Genomic DNA, 20,142 nt, shown 5'->3' on the forward strand with positions numbered 1-20,142 from the left:
ATGAAACTGCAAGAGAGTTCAAAAAAAAAAAAAAAAAAAAAAAACAGGAATGGGGGGAGTGGAGGTGGAGGGGGCGAGGCTGGACAATCCTGGATGGCTTGTCACATGATTGTGGCCAGCTCACACACACATACACACACTTACACCTGATCTCCAGAAGAAAAGCCTGTGGGGGTGTAGGCAGAGAGCAAATGTTTCACTCACATTTGAATTCATAAACCATCACACAAAATTGTTTATCAGATCATTTAAATGCTTTTGTTTCTGGGAGATCAGTGAGGTTAGACATTCCAAGGTCAAGGTGAAAACATTGGGGTCTCTTCTGTGCTGTGGCAGCAGATCCCCTGGATCTTCGTTCTGCTTCTGATTCAGACATTTTTAAACTTAAAACTTATGATGGCTTCGACGTCTTCAGGGCATTTGAACCAGCAGGAAAGTCACCTCTTACATTATTCTAATCGATCAATCAATTAATAGATCAATCACGGAAGTGCTCATGTGTCACATCTTCAATAGTCCCACAATGATGATGTCACTGAGGAGGACACGATCATAGAAAACAATACAATTATCGATCAATATTAACACACACACTTTTTTTTCCTCTTTCGCTGCATAAATTTAAACTCACTTTGCCTCTTAGTTTAAAAAATGTTTTGTTACTTAAAAAAAAACATTCCAAATATATAATACGTTAACTTTTGAAGTTTTAACCTTGTAGCAGGTGTAGTGAAAATGACAGCAAAATACAGGTTTGGAAAACAAATGGAGAACCCACTGCACTGAACCCCATTGAAAGCCGTCTGGTTATTCCACCAAATATTGATTTCTGAACTCTTCTTGAGTTAAAACATTAGTATTGTTGTTTCTAAATGAATTTGTTTTCTTTGCATTATTTGAGGTCTGAAAGCACTGCATCTTTTTTGTTATGTTGACCATTTCTCATGTTCTGCAAAGTCTGCCTAAACTTTTATTTATGCAAATACATACATGTTTTGCTTGGAATTTTGTAGACATGTTGTCAGTAGTTCATAGAACAAAAGAACAATGTTCATTTTACTCAAACATACTGTAAAAAGTCAAATCGGAGAAACTGATAATATTAGGTGGTCTCTTCATTTTTTCCAGAGCTGTATTAAATCATTTTGTTGAGGATGTCTTTTAGAAACCAAACCATAGAAAAGCTTTAGGAACTACAGTTTGGATTTTTATTTTTCCTAACATAAACTGCAGTAAACCTGGAATTACGTACTGGGTCCTGTGTAAAGTTTCTGGAACTTTGGTCACACTGCGGTGATATGAAGCCTGAACCGCATGAACGGTTCCGGCTGTCCCTCAGAGGTTTGGATCAGAGGCAGTGAGCGTTGGATGGAATTTTCTTGCTTCCTAGTTTGGCTTCAGGAAAAGAGATTTTGTCGTCACATGATAAGCTCATGATAATTTCAGAATGCGGCGTCTGGACGTAACCTTTTTCTGAAAACGGTTTCAGTTCCTTAAAATAGAAAAAAAGAAATCACTGAAACCATGAACTTTTCTGCAAAGAAATTCCAGCCTTGTGAGTTCAACTGGAACAGCAGATCTCTGATATTTGTCTTGGAAGACTCAGGCTTCAGTCGGCTTGTCCAGAATTAATAAAAATGTCAAGCGTCCTTGTTTTGGTATCACCATGGCAAACTAAGTTATTCCTGGAATGATACACGTTCTACACTTTAAGCTAATGCTACATGTTCTCCATCCTGTGAGATAAATAAAAGGTTAGGACATATCTACATCTGTGCGTGCATGGTCTGATAAAGTATTTCCTTAACTTTTTTTTCTAACTGTTCCATCATCAGTCTCCTAAAAGCCTGCATGCATTTGTTTGTGCTGCAGAACAGACCCGTCTTACTTGGACTTTGCAGGAACTCAAGGAATCAAGCTGAAGCTCCTTGGTTCCCTTCATCTCCTGTGAGTACTTCTGTGAAATTACTCGTAACACTATGGAAAGTAAACACACTTCAAAGAGTCCTGAGAACGGTGTGTGTATGTGTGTGGGTGTGTATTAACAGCTGTGTACAGTGAGGTGACTGATTCCAGACAGGTTCAAATCAATCTGATCAGAGTTTTTTTCTGCGTTCCTAACGGTGGAGCTGATTTTGATCTGGAGAACAGTCTCACATAGCACTCTGTTTGCACTCACACACACCAAAAACCTTTTTCTAGTTCATTTTTACTTCCTGTATGCTTGAAATAAACCAACACAAATTTTTCAACAAGAAAAGAAGCTTGTTTTAAATAAACATTTCCTTAATAGTGATGAAAAAGTGCTAGTTCAAAGTGAAATAATCTGCCTGTGGAACTAATGCATTTTCATCAATATTAGGGAATTATTGATTTAAAAAAGCTCCTGTTTCTTAGTGAAACGTCACTTTTAAGTTGGTTTTGTCTCATTTCAAGTGACTAAAGATGCACTAGAATATAGATAAAAAATATTTGTGTTTTTGCAGTGTGTTATATCTCAAGAGCACCATAAAAACTCTCACTCAGGCACTCTGGGTTGAAAAGCCAACTTGTCTGCATCAACAAATACTTATAACAGCCTAAACCCACCCAACAGGACCAACCAATCTTCTTTCTGAGATATTTAGCTGCTTAAATTCACTGGACCTGAAGGTTTGTCGTCTTTATCCTTTTCTCTGCAAATTATCTCAACTTTCTATCTTACTTTGTGTTTTCTTGTACCACAAAACATAACAGAAGTAGATTTTCAGAGCTGTCAAGCAATAAGTCCTTGAACTGGAATTGAATGTTTCAGCGCAGAATGGTATTCACAAGCATGCAAAGTTGGATCCACCACCATACTGGTGGTTCCCTGGGTGAGGTCAGAGGTCGGTTGTGCTTGAAAGCAGACGACTCAGCAGTCCTCTTTGAGAGGAGGCAGCAGAACTTGTGTAAAACTGACACAGAGTACTAAAAGCAGAAATGAGATACGGACTCTTAACACAGCAGTCTACAGGTTTACATGCTCTCCCCAGCTGCTCATCGTTTTAGGGAAACTGATTTTCATTAGCAAGAGGCTGGTTTAAAGAAAACCATGAAACCCTCAGTGATGTAAACATAATTTTGTAAAACAAGACTGAAAACATTTTGGCGTTACAGGCAGAATAAGCCGCTGGCTTCATAGATCTGACAGGCTTAAGGGAGTAAAACCTGGACAGATCGTCAGTCTGTCACAGGACAAAGCCATGCACACGGAAACTCTAAGAGCAATTTAGAATAACCATTTAAACCTAGCAGTCATGATTTTGGGCTGAGTACCTGAAGAAAACCTGTGCACTGAGAGAACATGAAAACTCCATAATTGGAAAACTTATCCCTTTTTATGAAGTTTTGCATATCACTTTCAAAGTTACTGAAATCAATTTTCTTCTCTGTATTGATGCCCAGTTTGAAGGTCAACACACTGTTTTCACCACCTGTAGCCTAAAGGCTTCAAATGACTGACCCACTGGCTGGTTATGTTGATAGGCAATTGAACAGGTGTGCTTAATAAAGTGGCTGGTAGAATGTGTGTCTTTTTTATCAATATCAATTCCTATTGCAACAGGAATGATTGCTTCTTTATTTTCTAGAAAAACATAAAGGAGGTGTGCCACTTCCTTATTGGTAGAAACAAACACATCCATGTGTTTTGTGTGTTTTAATCTTGTTCTGACTGAAATTCAGCAGTATTCTTTAAACTGACCATTTTCTTATGGAATTTGTCAAAATGATCCACTTACTGGTTAAGGATACTTAACCAGAGCATAGAGAATAAAGAGAAAGAGCAAAGCTACATTGTAAAGTCTTAACTCTTAGGTTTCCATTCTTACCGCTGCTGTCACAAACTCTTGAGGTTACATTATTTTTGATAATTATAGGTTAGGCTGGCACAAACAATAGGCTCGGTTTAGGAAGGAGGACTGTCTCTTGTGCCTATCTTGGAAATAAATAAGATGTTTCGTAACATGACTTTTTGAATAAGCTGAACAATTTATTGAGTTTCTAGTGCGCCCTATAATTTTGACACTGTTTTTTTTCCATCTGGCAGTGTTTCATGGTCTACTCCATTTTGAGGTCAGAGCAGCCGAACATCCATCTCCATCCCATCCTGTCCACACACAGTCACATCAGCCTTCCATCAACTGAACATTCTTTTGTCACTGCTTAGCCAACGTGTGTATTTGGGACCCATATGTGCGAACACTTGAAGAGAACTATGAATGGCAAAAACAAATTTGATTCTATATGAATGTCTTTGCTAAGTCTGTAGTAGGCATTAAGAAACTCAGTTCAAATAGAGCAACACATAGGCAACATAGGTTTACACAACATTGTCCTGCATTAAACCTGCACTTTGCTGCCAAAGGTATTTCACACGCTTTTGAACTTGATCGACTTCTCATTTTTATTCCATGAAGTCTAACATGATGTCGGCCCATCCTTTGCAGCTGAAACAGGTTCAGTCCTTCTGTGAGCGTTTTCCACAAGGTTTCAGAAAGTGATTATGGGAATGCTTATGATTAGAAGAATATTTGTGAAGTCAGACACTGATCTTGGATGGGAAGGCGTGGCTCACAGTCTCCGCTCTTATCCCTCCTGGAGGTGTTAGTTGTGTCAGGTTGAGGTCAGAAGTCTTGCTCTTGAGCTATTGAAAAGGCCAAATGAAATTTGGAGGTCTGTGGCTTCTGGCTATTCACTGAAAAAGAAAAGAGTTGAACCAACTTAATTGAACTGCTTCAATTAGTAACAAGTAATTCAATTAAGTTTATCAGTTTAACTTTCATCCATCCATCCATTTTCTTACACCCTTGTCCCTTAGTGGGTCGGGAGGGGTTCTGGTACCTATCTCCTGCTAACATTCCGGGTGAGAGGCGGGGTCACCCTGGACCGGTCGCCAGTCTGTCGCAGTATCAGTTTAACTTGACAAATTTAAGTCAGTCTTACTCAAACCATTTAGTTTACTTCAAATATGGAAGTAAACTAATAAAGGATCTTTTTTGGCTCAAGCAGCCTTTAATTTGAGAGTAGTTGGACAGGAAACTGGGTAATAACAGAGAGGGAAGACATGCAGCAAAGTTCATCAGGCTGGAATTGAACCTGGGACGGCCACGTCGAAGACTGAGATATCCTCAAAGAAATACTTGGTGGAGTGGTGAGTTTTCCTCAAATAATTTGCCGTCACTTTCCACACACAGATCTGCTGTTAGACGGGACTCAACTGTAGTTTATATAGGCCACTAAGTAACCTATGGACAGACAGCCCCTTACAAGACTCCATATGTCAATATTAAGTCTGTGATTTGTTGCTTCCTTAGCAACAGTCTTGAACACGAATGTTAACAAAACTTTAGTTCTCCCCTAACCCCGGATGTCATAACTTTGATGGAGCTCTGCTTGAGTGACGAGCTAATTGCTAATCTTCTGTCTTGGTCAAACTCGATCAAATTTTTCGACTCTCTCCTTCTGTCTTCTGTCCCTGTCACTTCCAGAATGAGTAGTTCTTCTCTCTGTGCTGAGTAAGACCCTAAAATCCTATAACCGTCTCACCAGACAAAAGAGAGGGACGTGGGAGGAGTGGAGATGAGTACGAAGCAGAAACACGCGGAGCTGAAGTGAGGCACAGCGGGAGGCTGTCATAAGAGGAGATAAAAGGGGGTTCAGCAGAAACCCCAAATTTTCTTCCTGGTGTTCCCCTCCTCCCCTGCGTGGCAGCAGAATGTAGGTCTGTGCTAGCCTACAGCCATCAACAACAATCAGTTCTGCCCCAGTTACTGAAGCGTCTCACCGTCTAAACATGCATACAACACGACACGGAGAAATACACACAAGCAGATGCACTGCGACACGTTCTCAATATGCTTCCAGACACACACACTCACTGATATACACGCCCACATGACACGCCCACAACACACCCGCACAAACGTATGTAAACATTTGAACATGATCATGTTTTCACAGTTTTAACCCAATAAGGACGAGGCTAACCTCAGTTAGCTTCACTCAGGTTTACAGTGACGATTTAAAGCTGTTACAACCAGACAGCCTCACGTCACCGTCTAGTTGAATTTGATGTGTCCTTTTTTTCCTTATTGTCAGTGTTTTCTGCTGTTGCTCCAAAAAATAGGACAGTTACTGTGTTAGTCAGACTTTCCTCAAGAGAAACCCGTCAACACATCAGGGCAAAGCAAGCATAAATTTATCAAAATGTATTCCATGAGCAATATGGATGGCCCAAAGCGTCTTCTACTGGCTGATTACAGTCAGCACCGCTTCCAGGTCAGCTGCTGGTTGCATCCAAACAAAACATCTCAGATCAGCCATGTGAGGTAAACGTTCGCTGTGTCAGAACATATTTGGCCAAAGGGTTTCCATCTCCCCTTCAGCGCATTGAGAGAGGAGGGTTTGTTTTAAAAGCTAAAGGTCAGGATGACTGACCCCTTGGAAAGACAATTTAAAAAAATACATTTTGAAAAGGCTAATTATAAAAGAAATTCTGTGAATTACTACAAATTCCACAAATAACCATTGTATTATTTCCATTTCATATTTTCTCCCATCAGTCAAGGAAAATAACTAGTTGGCCACTATAATGAAAGCTGACAACATGTTCTTATGTGAGTCACTTTAATCACAACTGTCATCCATGTTGGGGTGACGTTCCTCTGAATAAACCATAGTGAAGAGACTCATCGTATTCATATTTGAGGAAAGTAGAGGAGAAAAAAGACAAGTTCCTTTTTTTTAATCCTAATTGATCATTTTGGGTTGTTGTCTTGGACACAATATGACAGAAGGACAGTGACGAGGATTACAGCGTCACACCATGAGCCCTCGTGTTTAACAAAAATAACAAATAAAAAAAAAAGCCACACCACCTAGTAAATGCAATCCAGCAGCAAATGTGAACTGATTCATTCAAAATCATGGCAGACACAGAGGCTGCTATGCAGAAAGGCAGACGCGTTGCATCCCAGGGGAGCTGATTAGGGTACGACATGTCAGACACTCCCCTCAGTTCCTCACCATGTGTCATGCCAACATCGACGCTTCTCTGACTATAGATCAGACTCTCTGCTCACATGTGAAGCAAAGACATTTCCTCCATGCACTTGGTTATGGTGTTACCATTCCCTTATTCAGTTTGATGAATAATCCATGAACTGGATCTGGTGCAGCACTTCAATCTTTACATTTTGGAATCCAGTACATAGGGGGAAAATGCATATATCCACACACTTATCATGCAGTCTTTAGCTGGTTTTCTGTCTACACAGTATTCAAATTAGAGAGTCAAATGTAACTTAATAAATCCAGCCACCCATCCATTTTAACCATTATTTTACCAGGGTGTCCCTTGAGAATTTTCGAGGCAGACATAACCAAGAGGTACACCGGAGTACAGTGTGCAAAAATAATAACGGTAAAAACAATCAAAACATCATAAAATTCACTCAAGTATCAACAACAACAAAAAATAAATAGAGCCAAAAGTAGAACATAAAATAATTTAAAAAGGGTTTAAAATGGTGAGAGGTGAGGTGCAGCCAGTTTCACAGGGCTAATTTTCTATATCCCAACTTTTAAGTAAAACATAAGAAGGCATGGGGAAGAAAGTCATAATAGTACTAAGGTGTTCTACCCCAAATGAGAAAAAAAACCCAAGGGAATAATTGTTCTAATTAGTGGTATGTTAACTGCCAGGTCGTCTGACTGGTTGTCAGATAAGGCTGATGCCAGGTCACCAATCTTATCATCAGTACCAAGCATTAAGACTCAGCATAGAAGATCAAGCAGGACTATTATTATTTCAATACCCAACCTCCTCCATCTCACACTGTACCTCATAACAACTTGTTTGTGACAGATCCATGGATGATCAAGGGTCTTTTAAGCCCCTTCAGATCAAAGTTCCCCCAAATTGTTTTTTGGGAGAACAATCACAACTGTGTGATTGTCAGGACACTGTGGTAAAAGAAATCTTTGATCTCAAGGAATGTTATCTTGTTTAGATAAAGCTTGAAGAAGAACACACAATACCTGGAACCCTTTCTAAGGGTCACTTCTCATTATATCAGTTAATCCAGTATAGGGTTGTGTGTTCTGCAAAATGTTGCCAGTTCTGTGGTGTAAAAGGTGGTTGACATTTAAATGTGCAACATTTGCCATAGTCTGCTTTGTCCAGCTCATTTTTTCACAAGTTCGCTGTAAGTGTTTCGCTGTCAGTGTTTTAAACATCCAATATGTTTTTGGCCATCTTGCTGTTCATTTTACTGGAAGTCCAAAAAGAAGGACGTTGTTCCATCCGTTTTCTTGAGAACAGTGTTTTCTGGAGAACACCAGTATTAGTGCAGTGACAGATAATCTCACCCTGATAAAATCAAACCCACCACTATGCTACAAAGTTAGCACAGTATTTTGATGTTTGAAAGCCTCACCTTGACACCTCCAAACGCATTTTACCATTTTTTTCCTGAGTCGGCACCTTTTAAAGTCCATATTGATGTTAAACCTGACCATAGACAGTGATACTAGTATTCCACTATCTTCCAATTGATTACTAAGATGAGACTTCCTGGTTTCTGGATGGCTCCTGATGATTGTAACCTATTTTATTTCATTTAAAGCTGACAGATTGGGTGAGAAGATAGAAACTTGGTACAACTTGGAACAATGATTCCAAAACAGCCTGTGGAGCATCTGGCATTTCCCCTGTCCATGCCAGCAACAACGTAACCTAAACTGGATCAATAACAGGCACTGCACCTCAACTGTTAATAGTCCCATCCCTTCACTGTGTGTCTCATCACTCTCAGATATACAGTATAGAGTACTGGCAAAGCAATGGTAATTTAATACTCCTACACAATCCCATGCTGTCAAAAGACAACTGGAAGCGTTCGATAGATGAACTCCCAGAGAGCAGACTCAGCCAATTTACATTCAGTTCGTCAAAGGTAACAAAAGGTAGTGACTGCACAGAATGTCTTCCTTCATTCAGACACGTTGCCTGCTGAGTGGCCCAGATACATCACACCGTCTGGGTGCAGCACATCGGCACAGCATCTGATCAAAGAGCAGAGAGGAAACACAGAAACTGTGCCAAGACTAGAGAGAGAGAGAGAAAGGGTAGAAAATAAAACTAAACACAGAGTCACAAGGGGAAGTTTGGGGGAAAACATATTTGTCGTATAGAAGAACATTTGAAAGTTGAAGAAAAGAGTGACAAGGATAGAGATGGATGTCAGAGGAAGAGGCTATGGGAGGATGGTGAAAGCACCGCTGGGAGCCTGATGATCTGTGGCAGAACTGGATTGGGACTAAGCGCTTTCATTTTTAAATGCACTGTAGTCTGAGTTCACGCTTTGCGGCTACAAAGAGAGCTCACAACAGCTATGTCCGAAGAGACGGGGTCTTAATCGCTTTCAGAAGTTCTGAGTTTGGTGTTGATTACATGTTCATGGAGCCAGGGAATGTCAGACCCTACTCATGAAAGCCACAAGCAATAAGACAGGAATTTGCCAGTTTTACAACTGTGCCACAAAAATATGCCTATTAAACTGTTTATATTCAAAAATGTAAGCAATATAAAGATCATCAGGATCCTCTCCTGTCTCCAAATGTTCCCATTCTTATCCCATGGTGTCAAAACAAGGATATGATTTTGCAGTGGCTAAATAAAACATATGAGAAAGACTCTCAAATAATTAAGCTGTAACAAAGAATGTTTTAGCTGGAAAGACTAACATTTAATGACTTGTGGGTCGTTGTCGCCATGCATGAAGTCCATGCACCATGTGCGTTGTGAACTTTAAGCCTCCCAACGCTGAGACCTCGGTTACTGAAAAGGTTTTTGATAGTTTAGCTCTGCCCTCTTGTGGTCAGGTTATGCAAAAACAATCTGCTGAAGTTTGATTGGGTTTTCATTTTACTGCTCTATTGCATTTTATAGCGTCACATGATTAAGATAAAGGAACATTTTAGAATAACTTTGCTCTTCTGGCCACCTGACTCTTAGATGTTTGCTTTAGAAGGTGATTTCTTACATCTACTTCAGGACTTTCAATAAACTGTACTGGCAAGCTTTAGAGGCTCAACCACGACATATTGACACTTTACGAGAAAGTACAAGAATTTCCTGTTTGTTGAGAAATAATGTTTCAGTCTAATCCGCTGGTGTTTCTATTCTGTCCACAGTACCAATGTTTTGTGGTTTCCATGTGAGCATGTCTTGTGTGGAAGAAATTCTAATGAATTAACAGTAAGTGATGATAAGATTAAAAAACAAAACAAAAACAAACAAAAAAAAAACATACAGATACGCATACTAAAAGCAATAATAATTTAAAATGATAAACATTTTTGATAAAAATAGAAATAAAACAGTTAGGTTCTGGAAAATCTGTAACATTTATACTAGAATTAGTTGCATAAAGTGCAGTTGTACAGTTTGTTCCATGTACTTATGCACAAATAGACTATATATATATATATTTTTTTTTTTTTTACTTATATAATGCCATTCTTTCAGCAAACATTTCAGCACTAGTATGGGCTGTTTTTTGCTGGTTATATAGAAAAGATTATTCTTTATAATATTTAGTATGTCAACAAGCTGACACGAGACTGACTTGTACCAAGCCCTACTGTATCCAGCCAATCCCTCACTAGCTTAATACCCTAATTACCTATCACAACAATGCATCCCTCCCACATTCTACTTTTCTTTCATACTCTGACGCTGACCATGTTGAAATAATTCTAAAGTTCTCGGGCGCTCATGGCTCCAGTAGCTCTTACCCAATCAGAAGACAAGAATCCAACCCAGTTATGAGTCTGACACAATCTCATTGGTTTATTATGCAAACGTAGTGGCCTTATGGGCGGAGCCTGTGGCGCTACGTCGAGTTCCGTCTAGCGGTTAGCAGGTAGGTTGAGGTCCAGTTTGCCTCTGTAGGAAGGAGGAAAACAGCTTGGCTGCCTTTTATATCCAAACTTACAGCACAGAGGTGAGTGAGCAACCGCACAATACAGCATATGTAGAACAAGTTTTCCACTGTATTATACACCAGTATGCATTTATAATAATGACAATGTCTAGAGCTATGACGTGCTGGTGACGGTCAGCTGTCTTAAATTCGACTTTAGTAAAAAAAAAAAGATAATAAATGCGCGTGCACAGGCAAATAAAGAATGGCCCATAAACCTGACAGCGTATTCCTGCCTCACGCGTATAACATAAATGGTGTTTGTTGAGCATTACGAAACCTGTCTCCCCTCCCTCGCTCTCAGTGCAAAAACAAGAAGCTACAAGGACGAGCCATTTCCCCCTTCTATTTATTATTTTATTACACAGATTTAATTACAGCAAAACAATTTATTAGTTTGTTGCGCTTCGTCTTTAGTTTGATCTATATATTCACTGCTTTCAATGTACACGTTGCTCGACTGTTTCATAATGTATTAACTCAGAAGGACACATTAGGGCTCCGCCTGCTGTTGTAGTAAATCGTAATTGAGTTTGTGATATTCAGTTAAAATGCTTTGTTCAGTAGTTTAGTCGTAGTACTGCTGTGGTTGTCTATACGTGTTGATGTGAATTAAATTATCTGTGAAGAAATGCACTTTAGTTCCACTTTATGACCCTTATTATGTGAACAGAGATGTTTACCTTATCAAAATGACCTTAAAACTCACTTAACGTGTACTGTGGGTATTCTTAAAGGTAATGCAATGAAAAATGAAGTTGAAAAGCAGTTATTTTTCTTTTCGTTTGTTACTTTGTTTATTTAAAAGGGACAATCCATATGAATTCAGATTTTGCCATATGATGGTAATTTCCATCTGCAGGCCCTGGTTAATATAACAAGAGTGCAACATTAAACCTCATGATTCAATAAATTTAAAAAGTAGTTAATAACATATAAAGTACTTTCAGTAATGGGTATAATGAGAACACAGGGGAACTGCTCTAAATGAGGCCTATGTTTTGGAAGTGTGTTATACTTTGCTGACATTTGTTGCTTGGACACCTGGTTGTCACTGATTGTGTACAAAGTACAGGACGCTGCTGCAAGATGGATCCTAAACCTGATAATGTGATTCTCTCAGCAGAGGTGAAGGCTGCAGAGACCATGGAGTCCAAAAGGAGGCGCCCTCAGCACCATGCCAATGGAAAGGGGTCTGAAGCTGTGGAGAGGTCAGCACAGTGGGGAAGAGCATGGTGAGTAACTGAAGCTGCACAGGCTTATTTGATCAAAAAGAGGAAAAAATCCATTGACTTGTCCTATTTTGTGATTCAAGAAGGTTTTACCTTGTGAAATAGTTTCACAACAGAAACACCCGATAAAATCCATTTATGTGATAAGGACCAGTGTTGTGCAAAAGTACAAATTAATCCTGAGCTTGTTGCACTTTATGTCATGTTATAAAGACAAACTTAATTAGATTTTATATGATAAATAAAAACAAAATAGGGCTTTAATGGAAAGAAAGTAACCTATGCATATATCAGCGTTATCCTACCATTAACCCCGCCCCCCAAGAAGATCACAGCATTTGAGCCACACCTCTTGCGCTTATCACAACCTTTCGAAATCGCCAAAGTTAACAAAAGCAGGTCGAAAAGACGCACTTCTACTCTGTCATTGATGCTCACATGTGCTGATTCAGCTGCGTTCGCATGCGGTGAAAACACACAGGGCTGTCATGACAAGCACTGCTAATCCACCTCATTTGATTTGAAGCTATCATGTATTGCTAGTTTTTATGATTAGTTTTTTTTTTACAGTAGTTAGTTGAAACTACATGTAGAAAATCTTCTGACCCACCTCCTGTGTTTCTGATCCGTTCCCAGGGAGGTGGACTGGTTTTCCCTGATCGGTGTCGTCAGCCTCCTTTGCTTCGCTCCCTTCATCGTCTTTTACTTTGTGATGGCCTGTGATCAGTACGAGTGCTCCATCAGCCAGCCTCTGTTAGAGCTGTGCCAAGGAAAGGCAACCTTGCTGTCCATCTGGGCCCGGGCCCCCTCCTTCACATGGACTGCTGCTAAGATATACGCCATCTGGGTTAGCTTTCAGGTTAGTAGAAGAGGGATCAGGCGCTGCGTCACACAGGAGCTTTGCATTTTCTTCAAACTGAAATAAAGCGTCTTGTTCTTCAGATGTTCCTCTACATGTGTATTCCTGATGTCACCCATAAGTTTATTCCGGGCTACGTGGGTGGAGTGCAGGATGGAGCTCGTACCCCTGCTGGTATATGCTTCCTCCTTCCATGAAACAGTTGTGAAAGAAATGTCTTCTTCTTCTTAACGTATATTTGTTTCCTTCTTCTCCCAAGGTTTTATTAACAAATATGAGATCAACGGGCTGCAGTGTTGGATCATCACTCATGCTCTGTGGTTTGCAAATGCCAATTATTTCCACTGGTTTTCTCCTACCATTATATTTGACAACTGGATCCCCTTGTTGTGGTGTACCAATATCCTGGGCTATGCTGTGTCTATCTTTGCCTTTGTAAAGGCCTACCTGTTCCCCACCAATGCTGAGGACTGGTGAGATCAGCTGCTGAACTCCACATTATCTCAGGTATTATAAAGATAACACAACATTTACTCACTTGCTTCCTTTGTCCCTTCACAGTAAGTTTACAGGGAACATATTTTATAACTACATGATGGGGATAGAGTTCAACCCTCGCATCGGCAAGTGGTTTGACTTCAAGCTGTTCTTCAATGGCAGACCTGGCATCGTCGCCTGGACCCTGATTAATCTGTCTTACATGGCCAAGCAGCAAGAGCTGTACGGTCATGTCACCAACTCCATGATTCTGGTCAACGTGCTGCAGGTAAGATAGAAAGATCAGCTCCTTAAAGCTGCAGTATATAAGAAAATCAAACTTATCTGTTCTAACTAGAAACCAGTCATAGCCAGGAGGTGGGCCTTGGTGCTGTCAGTCACCTTCAGTGTGGAGCTACTCATCCCTCCCTCTTTTCCTCTCTTCTATGCTACTGGTAGCAGATCGTGTTGTGGATCCTCAGGCTAGTTAGCATAGCCACCAATGACAGCAGCTAAACAGTTTTTCCGTGACAGTAAGTTGTTTCTCCGTCATTAGCACATTGAGCAGTGCGTACATGAGGTGATTGACAGCATTAAGGCCCTCCTCTTTGCCTTGACTGGTTGTTTTTGTTCAGAAGCGGTAGTAGCTCAAGAAGGAGGTGGAAGAGATTGAAATTTTGACAGATTATCTGTCTCATATTAAATTGTCACAACATGGTGACAGCTTGGTGATATGTCAAAAACCTCATATTTATAAAAGTGACGTACTGCAGCTTTAACACCTTAACTCTCATAAAGAGTCTGGAGTCTTCATTCACCCATTGACCAGTGTGAAAGTGTTTCTAGAAGCACTAGAAATTGTAGGTAATATCTGTAAGACCTGAACTTTGAAGTGCAATGTGAGAGCATTTAGTCTGCCACCAGCATAAAGCTGCTGCCTGAGTCAGGTTGATTAAAACCAACCTTTACATGAGCTGTGACAAAGCTGCTGTTCTCTCACTGATCAAAGCTTCCTATTGGGAAGCTCTGATGGTTGCTTTGGATCATCTTAATCTCTTCTCCTTTACTTCTCTGCCTGATTCACTGACTCCTGAATCCGAACTAATTCTAAAATGATACATCAAATGTAGAGGTGTGCCGATCGATCAATCTCCTCTGCCTCCTCTCTGTGTTCTGCAGAATTACTCCGCTCAGTCAGAAACAGCCAGTCAGAACCAGCATTAATCAGCTGGCCATGCTATCAGGAAGTTTTGATTCAGTAACTCTGCATTGTCTATTTTGATCAAATCTGAATTTGACTTTAAATGAATGTTTGCTTTTTTACTTGACATTATTTGATATAGGCAATGTTATGAGATTGATTTGACTTGTATAATTTAGGCTGTTGAGAAAATTACTGTTAAATATTATTTTACTGATTGCAGGTTTTCCAGTTGTCCTATGTCTACCTTTGACTGAATAGCGGCTGTATTTTGCCTGCAAAAATTTAGCATGTTTTATGCCTAAAATAGGTGAATTTATTCCCAGATCACATAGTATCATTTATACCTAAAGCAAAAAATTAGCAGCCAATCCAGATTATCGGCAATGATCAGTGATCAGGCCTCATGGGTGATCGGAATCGGCAGCAAAACACCTGATCAGAGCCTCCCTAATCATGTCACATGAACAATGTAGAATAGTTTTCATTTATTTGATCATTTACAATCATTATAGAACAAGACCCAGGATTAAATTCGCTTTCAGCTTGTTGCATTTTTCAGATTTTTCTATATAACATAACCTTCATAGTTATAGCTACATAGGTTTTTTATCCTTTCCAGTATAATTCATTCAGCACTAAACTAAAATAAGAAGTGAATATCATATTAATAATGTCAGTGGCAAAATCTGTTTGTTGCCTCGTAGGGGATTTATGTGCTGGATTTCTTCTGGAATGAGGCGTGGTACCTGAAGACCATTGATATCTGCCATGACCACTTTGGATGGTATCTAGGCTGGGGGGACTGTGTGTGGCTGCCGTACCTCTACACACTGCAGGTAACACACACACACACACACCACAAAGTCTCCATGTCACACTAAATGGTTAATATGTTGTGAAAAGGTTTTTCTGCAATAAGTCAACTAGAAAAGTGTCAGAAAGCATCTGATAATCAACATGGGGAGAGTTGCAACAGTAGGCCTGTCACAATGACACAATTACCTGGGTGATTAATTGTCCCTGAAATTATTGTGATACATTATTATTGTTATAAGACCATTGCTAATAGTATAAAAATGACATATTAGGCAATGACAATTAGATAAAAGAGCAATTATCTTTTGAGAAAACTATCCTTTTAAGAAAACTCTTAGTTTACTATATTTTGCACTGTCCTTTAGTATGTTTGCATTTTACCCAATCTAGGATTTTTTTCAGTTCCAGGACAGATACAGATATTAATATTGGATTGGTGCATCTGTAATATTTAGGGACTTTTCAGACAACTGAAACGGTAATGGCTATAATCAGAATAAGGAGGTCCAGTTTTTTAAAGGTTAGTAGTACCACTCATTGGTAAAATCCCATTGAGTGGTCTCTTTTTTCCCCCCCATCTTTCCTCTAATTGTTTCAACTTTACCTGTTAATAGAGCAGATTATAACAAAGGAACCCCATAAGATACTTGGTGGGAGGGGGGTTATAGAAAAATACAGAGCAGTCCTGCAAGGAAACCTGATTGGGCTTCTGGACAGAACTACCATGTAATACTGTAATGGTAAATGACTGCACTGAAGTCTGAGCTATGACATAATGTGAAAATATTCATAGCTTACCAATAGTTTAAAATGCGCTGTACAGGAAAGTTGACTTGCACTGACTGATCTTACTTGTGGCTGAAAGCCTTAGACAGTTGATGTGTTGTTGATGTGTTTCTGGCTCTTAGGGCCTGTACCTGGTGTACCATCCAGTCCAGCTATCAGATGCTCACGCCCTCGCCGTACTGTTGCTCGGGCTTGTTGGGTATTACATTTTCCGCTCCACCAACCATCAGAAAGATCTGTTCCGCCGCACGGGGGGCGCCTGCTCCATCTGGAGGCGTAAGCCCACCTACATCGAGTGCTCGTACCTGTCCGCCGACGGCCGCAGCCACCGCAGCAAGCTTCTGACCTCGGGGTTCTGGGGAGTGGCGCGCCACTTCAATTACACTGGTGACCTGATGGGCTCCTTGGCTTACTGTGCCGCCTGTGGCTTTGTCCACATTCTCCCATACTTCTACATTGTTTACATGACCATCCTGCTGGTCCACCGCTGTGTGCGAGACGAACACCGCTGCAGCAGCAAGTACGGGAAAGACTGGAGACGCTACACCGACACAGTACCTTACAGGCTGATTCCTGGACTGTTTTAAAGAGATGCAGAGGAAGAGTTGGAAAAGCTGCTGAAATGATGAATGCTTGCTTAAACAAGATAAGCTTTTCTCCTCCCACTGAACATTCTCCCCCGAACTTCAGACTCTGCACTGCAAACTCATCCCTATAACCGTCTGCCAAATGAAGACGGTTTGATAGTTTTTGGTTTCCATGAAGCAACAGTGTGCCATCATGCAGGACATTTGATAAAAAGATGTATTTTTTTAAAAAACAGCCTCAGCAATCATCAGAAACAAAGTTGCTCGTGTAAAACACTGAACACCATGTGCTTCAAAGTGAGGGGGACGGCCCCTGGGAAGGAAAGGGGCCAATATAATTGCAGTTTACTCATTTGTATTTGTGAACAAACAGAGCTCAGTCTCAAAGACTAAACTCAGAGCATCAGATTGTAGCTATGGTAACAAAGTAATCTAACTATGAAGATTGTTCTTTGAATTTTTACAAAGTAAACTTGCCAGCTCCTTAAAATCTTCCATTTAAATGTTTAAAATCTTTTCATTTATCTATACTGAAACCATTAAACCAAATTTAACAACATTGATATTCTCAGTATCAAAAGTTAGTTATATATCTGTGGTCTGTGTTAAAATATTAGCATTTATGGGGCCCTGAATTCGCGGAGGGCCCTATGGAGCCACCGACTTAATTTGGATTAAACCGAAGTGTGAATTATTGATATTCATTTTAATTGTATTTTTTGTTTTGTTTTTAAGACTAGTTGTGAATAGCTTTTAACGGGCGATGTTTTCCCGTAACATATAATGACCTAGTAATATTTTTACATTTCCTGTCTACTTAACATGTTTTAATTCAAAAACACAGGAGGTGGACCTCCTCAGAGCCACGACCACCAGGCTTAGCAAGTTTTCTGGGGGAAACCCTGACAGTGGATGGGTGTTTGACAAGGTGGGGGTGTAAAATGTTCTTACAATTAAAGGGGGAGCCAGCAGAAAAGAAGTGAGAACCACTGAGCTATAGGATATCTGAGCTGAAAGGATGCATCTCAATTTATCAGCCATTTTTTTTCAAACATACCAGATTCAAATTTGTGTAATGCTGATCTTTTTTTTCACTTTATCAAAAATATATGGATGCTTGTTTGTAATAATTATAATGGACTCCAGCTGTAGTGGGCTCTTACTGCTTAAAACCCCTTAAATGTCCTGAGGACAAGAGGATTTACAGGTTATCTAATGGTCCAATTGGATAACATCAAAGTTTTGAGGGTAACAGTTTTCTCAACCAAATATCTTCTACCTTTACTGTACTCAATGCCACTGTTAGATCTAACTTAATTGTTGAGTCTCATTGATGAGAATCCTCCACATTTTGTAAGTCATAACAATTACTGAGTTCATGATAACTCAATCAACATTCATTCACATTCCAGCGCCAAGGAAATGTTTTTCTTTCAAAAAAAAGTATGTTTCCTGTATTTTACAATTTATCAAACTGACATTGCAACCATCCAGCAATAAACTAAAAACAGAACTTTTAAGTTCAGTGATAATTGTCCTTTGTTTTGACACACTATCATTAAGAAAATCTAATAAACATGTTCAGGCTTTTGTTTTTTTGTCAGACACTGACATCATTATGGCACCAAGTCATTCTTTGCCATTTTTAGTGTTGGCACTAGAGGGCAGCAGATAGCTTTTCTTCAAAACGGAATAGCCTTTTTTCATAAATGTTCAACAGTTATAAATGCATAAAATAATTTGGAGCTTGCTGATGCTGCTCTTTAATCGACTCATCCTACAATTATTACACTGTTGTACCATAAAATGAGTGAAGGACCAACAAAAAGCTGCACTCTTAGATTGCAGCTTGAAAAAAATGTTTCTGATATACACTATTTAAAATATATGTTTTTTGTTAGTTCATTAAAATCAAAGCCAGTTATAGTTATGTAAATAGTTTTGCTTGCAAGGATCTTAAGAGTTTAGATCGTCCCCCTCTGGTGGCCATCTTGTAAGCACTGATATTGAGTGAAATTATGTTTTACAAATACAAGCTGAAGTGCATGACAATAGGTCAAAGCAGAGACTAAAGGTAACCAGAGACAATGTAATTGAAATAGTACAGTTTTGACCCAGAATGAGAACCACAACCCAGGTACGGTTGAATGAGTTTTATGGACAGCAACTGCATCATCGGCACGGCTTTCTGGACAGACTATGTGAAGGGCATAGGTTGGTTCAAATTCAAAAATACTTCATCGATCCCAAAGATAAATTAAATGAGTGTCAAGTTATGATGAGTGATGAGTGACGGGCAACATAAACAGGAAGTACTGTGCAATCAGCAAATGAATAGTTACCCGACAGAAGTGGTTTCCACCATCTCTTTGGAGATTAGGACCATGACGGACATGAATCCTCTGTGATGTAACATTGAAGGAGTAGAAAGTGTCCTTTTTCCAGGGATTGTTTTACTCACGGAGAAGATAATGTCACAGAGTTTGGAAATAACGATACCAGGGTGAGTAAGATGACACGCACTAATGCCATGAGCAGAGCTCACCATGGGGAAGGCATGGTTGTCAGTCCGCAATCCCATAATCAAAGGTTGGGGAGACAATCCAGGTTAGCAGTAGAGCAGGCAAAACAGATCAAGAAACTGTGATGCTGTAATCAATGTCGAGGTGTGATGAGTAAGTTTCAGAGCCACAATCAGAGTATCTCAAAAATATCTTTGTGACAAGTTTTCCCTGAGTGAGTGCAAAGCAGGAGTCCTCAAATTCAAGCCAGGGCTGGTGTCCTGCAGTTTCTAGATGTATACCTGGTCCAACACACCTGAATCAAATGGCTTAAATACCTCCTCAGTGTAGTCATGTTCTCCAGAGTCCTGCTAGTGACCTAATTATTTGACTCGGGTATTTAGAGGCAGAGACTTCTAAAGGTTGCAGGACCCCAGCTCTCGAGGCCTGGATTTGAGGTCGCCTGATATACACAGCGGCAAAAAATCTGCGGCGTTGGGAGGGGTGGGGGCAGGGAAGATCATGACAATCCTTACCGGACTCATTAGGTTGATGCAATCTGATGGGATTGCAGTTTGGGTATGCATGAGGCTAGGTCCTGCAATTTCTCGGCATTTGTCCAGATGCTACCCGACTGTATGGGCGCCCTCACGTACTCATCAGTCCTGACA

General features: G+C 40.0%; 1 protein-coding gene across 2 annotated transcripts; it reads left to right on the plus strand.

The window, feature by feature from the left end:
- Positions 1 to 10,900: 10,900 nt before the first annotated feature.
- dhcr7 (7-dehydrocholesterol reductase) lies at positions 10,901 to 18,490 on the plus strand. 2 transcript variants are annotated; one of them, XM_008404897.3, is made up of 8 exons: positions 10,901 to 11,030; positions 12,133 to 12,244; positions 12,878 to 13,100; positions 13,184 to 13,274; positions 13,360 to 13,573; positions 13,662 to 13,866; positions 15,486 to 15,617; positions 16,506 to 18,490. In XM_008404897.3, exons 2-8 carry the CDS (start codon positions 12,156 to 12,158, stop codon positions 16,968 to 16,970), a joined length of 1,419 nt encoding a protein of 472 aa, XP_008403119.1. In that variant the 5' UTR covers positions 10,901 to 11,030; positions 12,133 to 12,155; the 3' UTR covers positions 16,971 to 18,490. The 2 variants fall into 2 exon arrangements, with proteins under 2 accessions (XP_008403119.1, XP_008403118.1); XM_008404896.3 differs by having other exon boundaries at positions 10,910 to 11,030; positions 12,136 to 12,244.
- Positions 18,491 to 20,142: the final 1,652 nt, after the last annotated feature.

The sequence above is a fragment of the Poecilia reticulata genome, chromosome 3, assembly GCF_904066995.2.
Source record: "Poecilia reticulata chromosome 3, P_reticulata-male-v2, whole genome shotgun sequence".
NCBI classification, from domain to species: domain Eukaryota; kingdom Metazoa; phylum Chordata; class Actinopteri; order Cyprinodontiformes; family Poeciliidae; genus Poecilia; species Poecilia reticulata.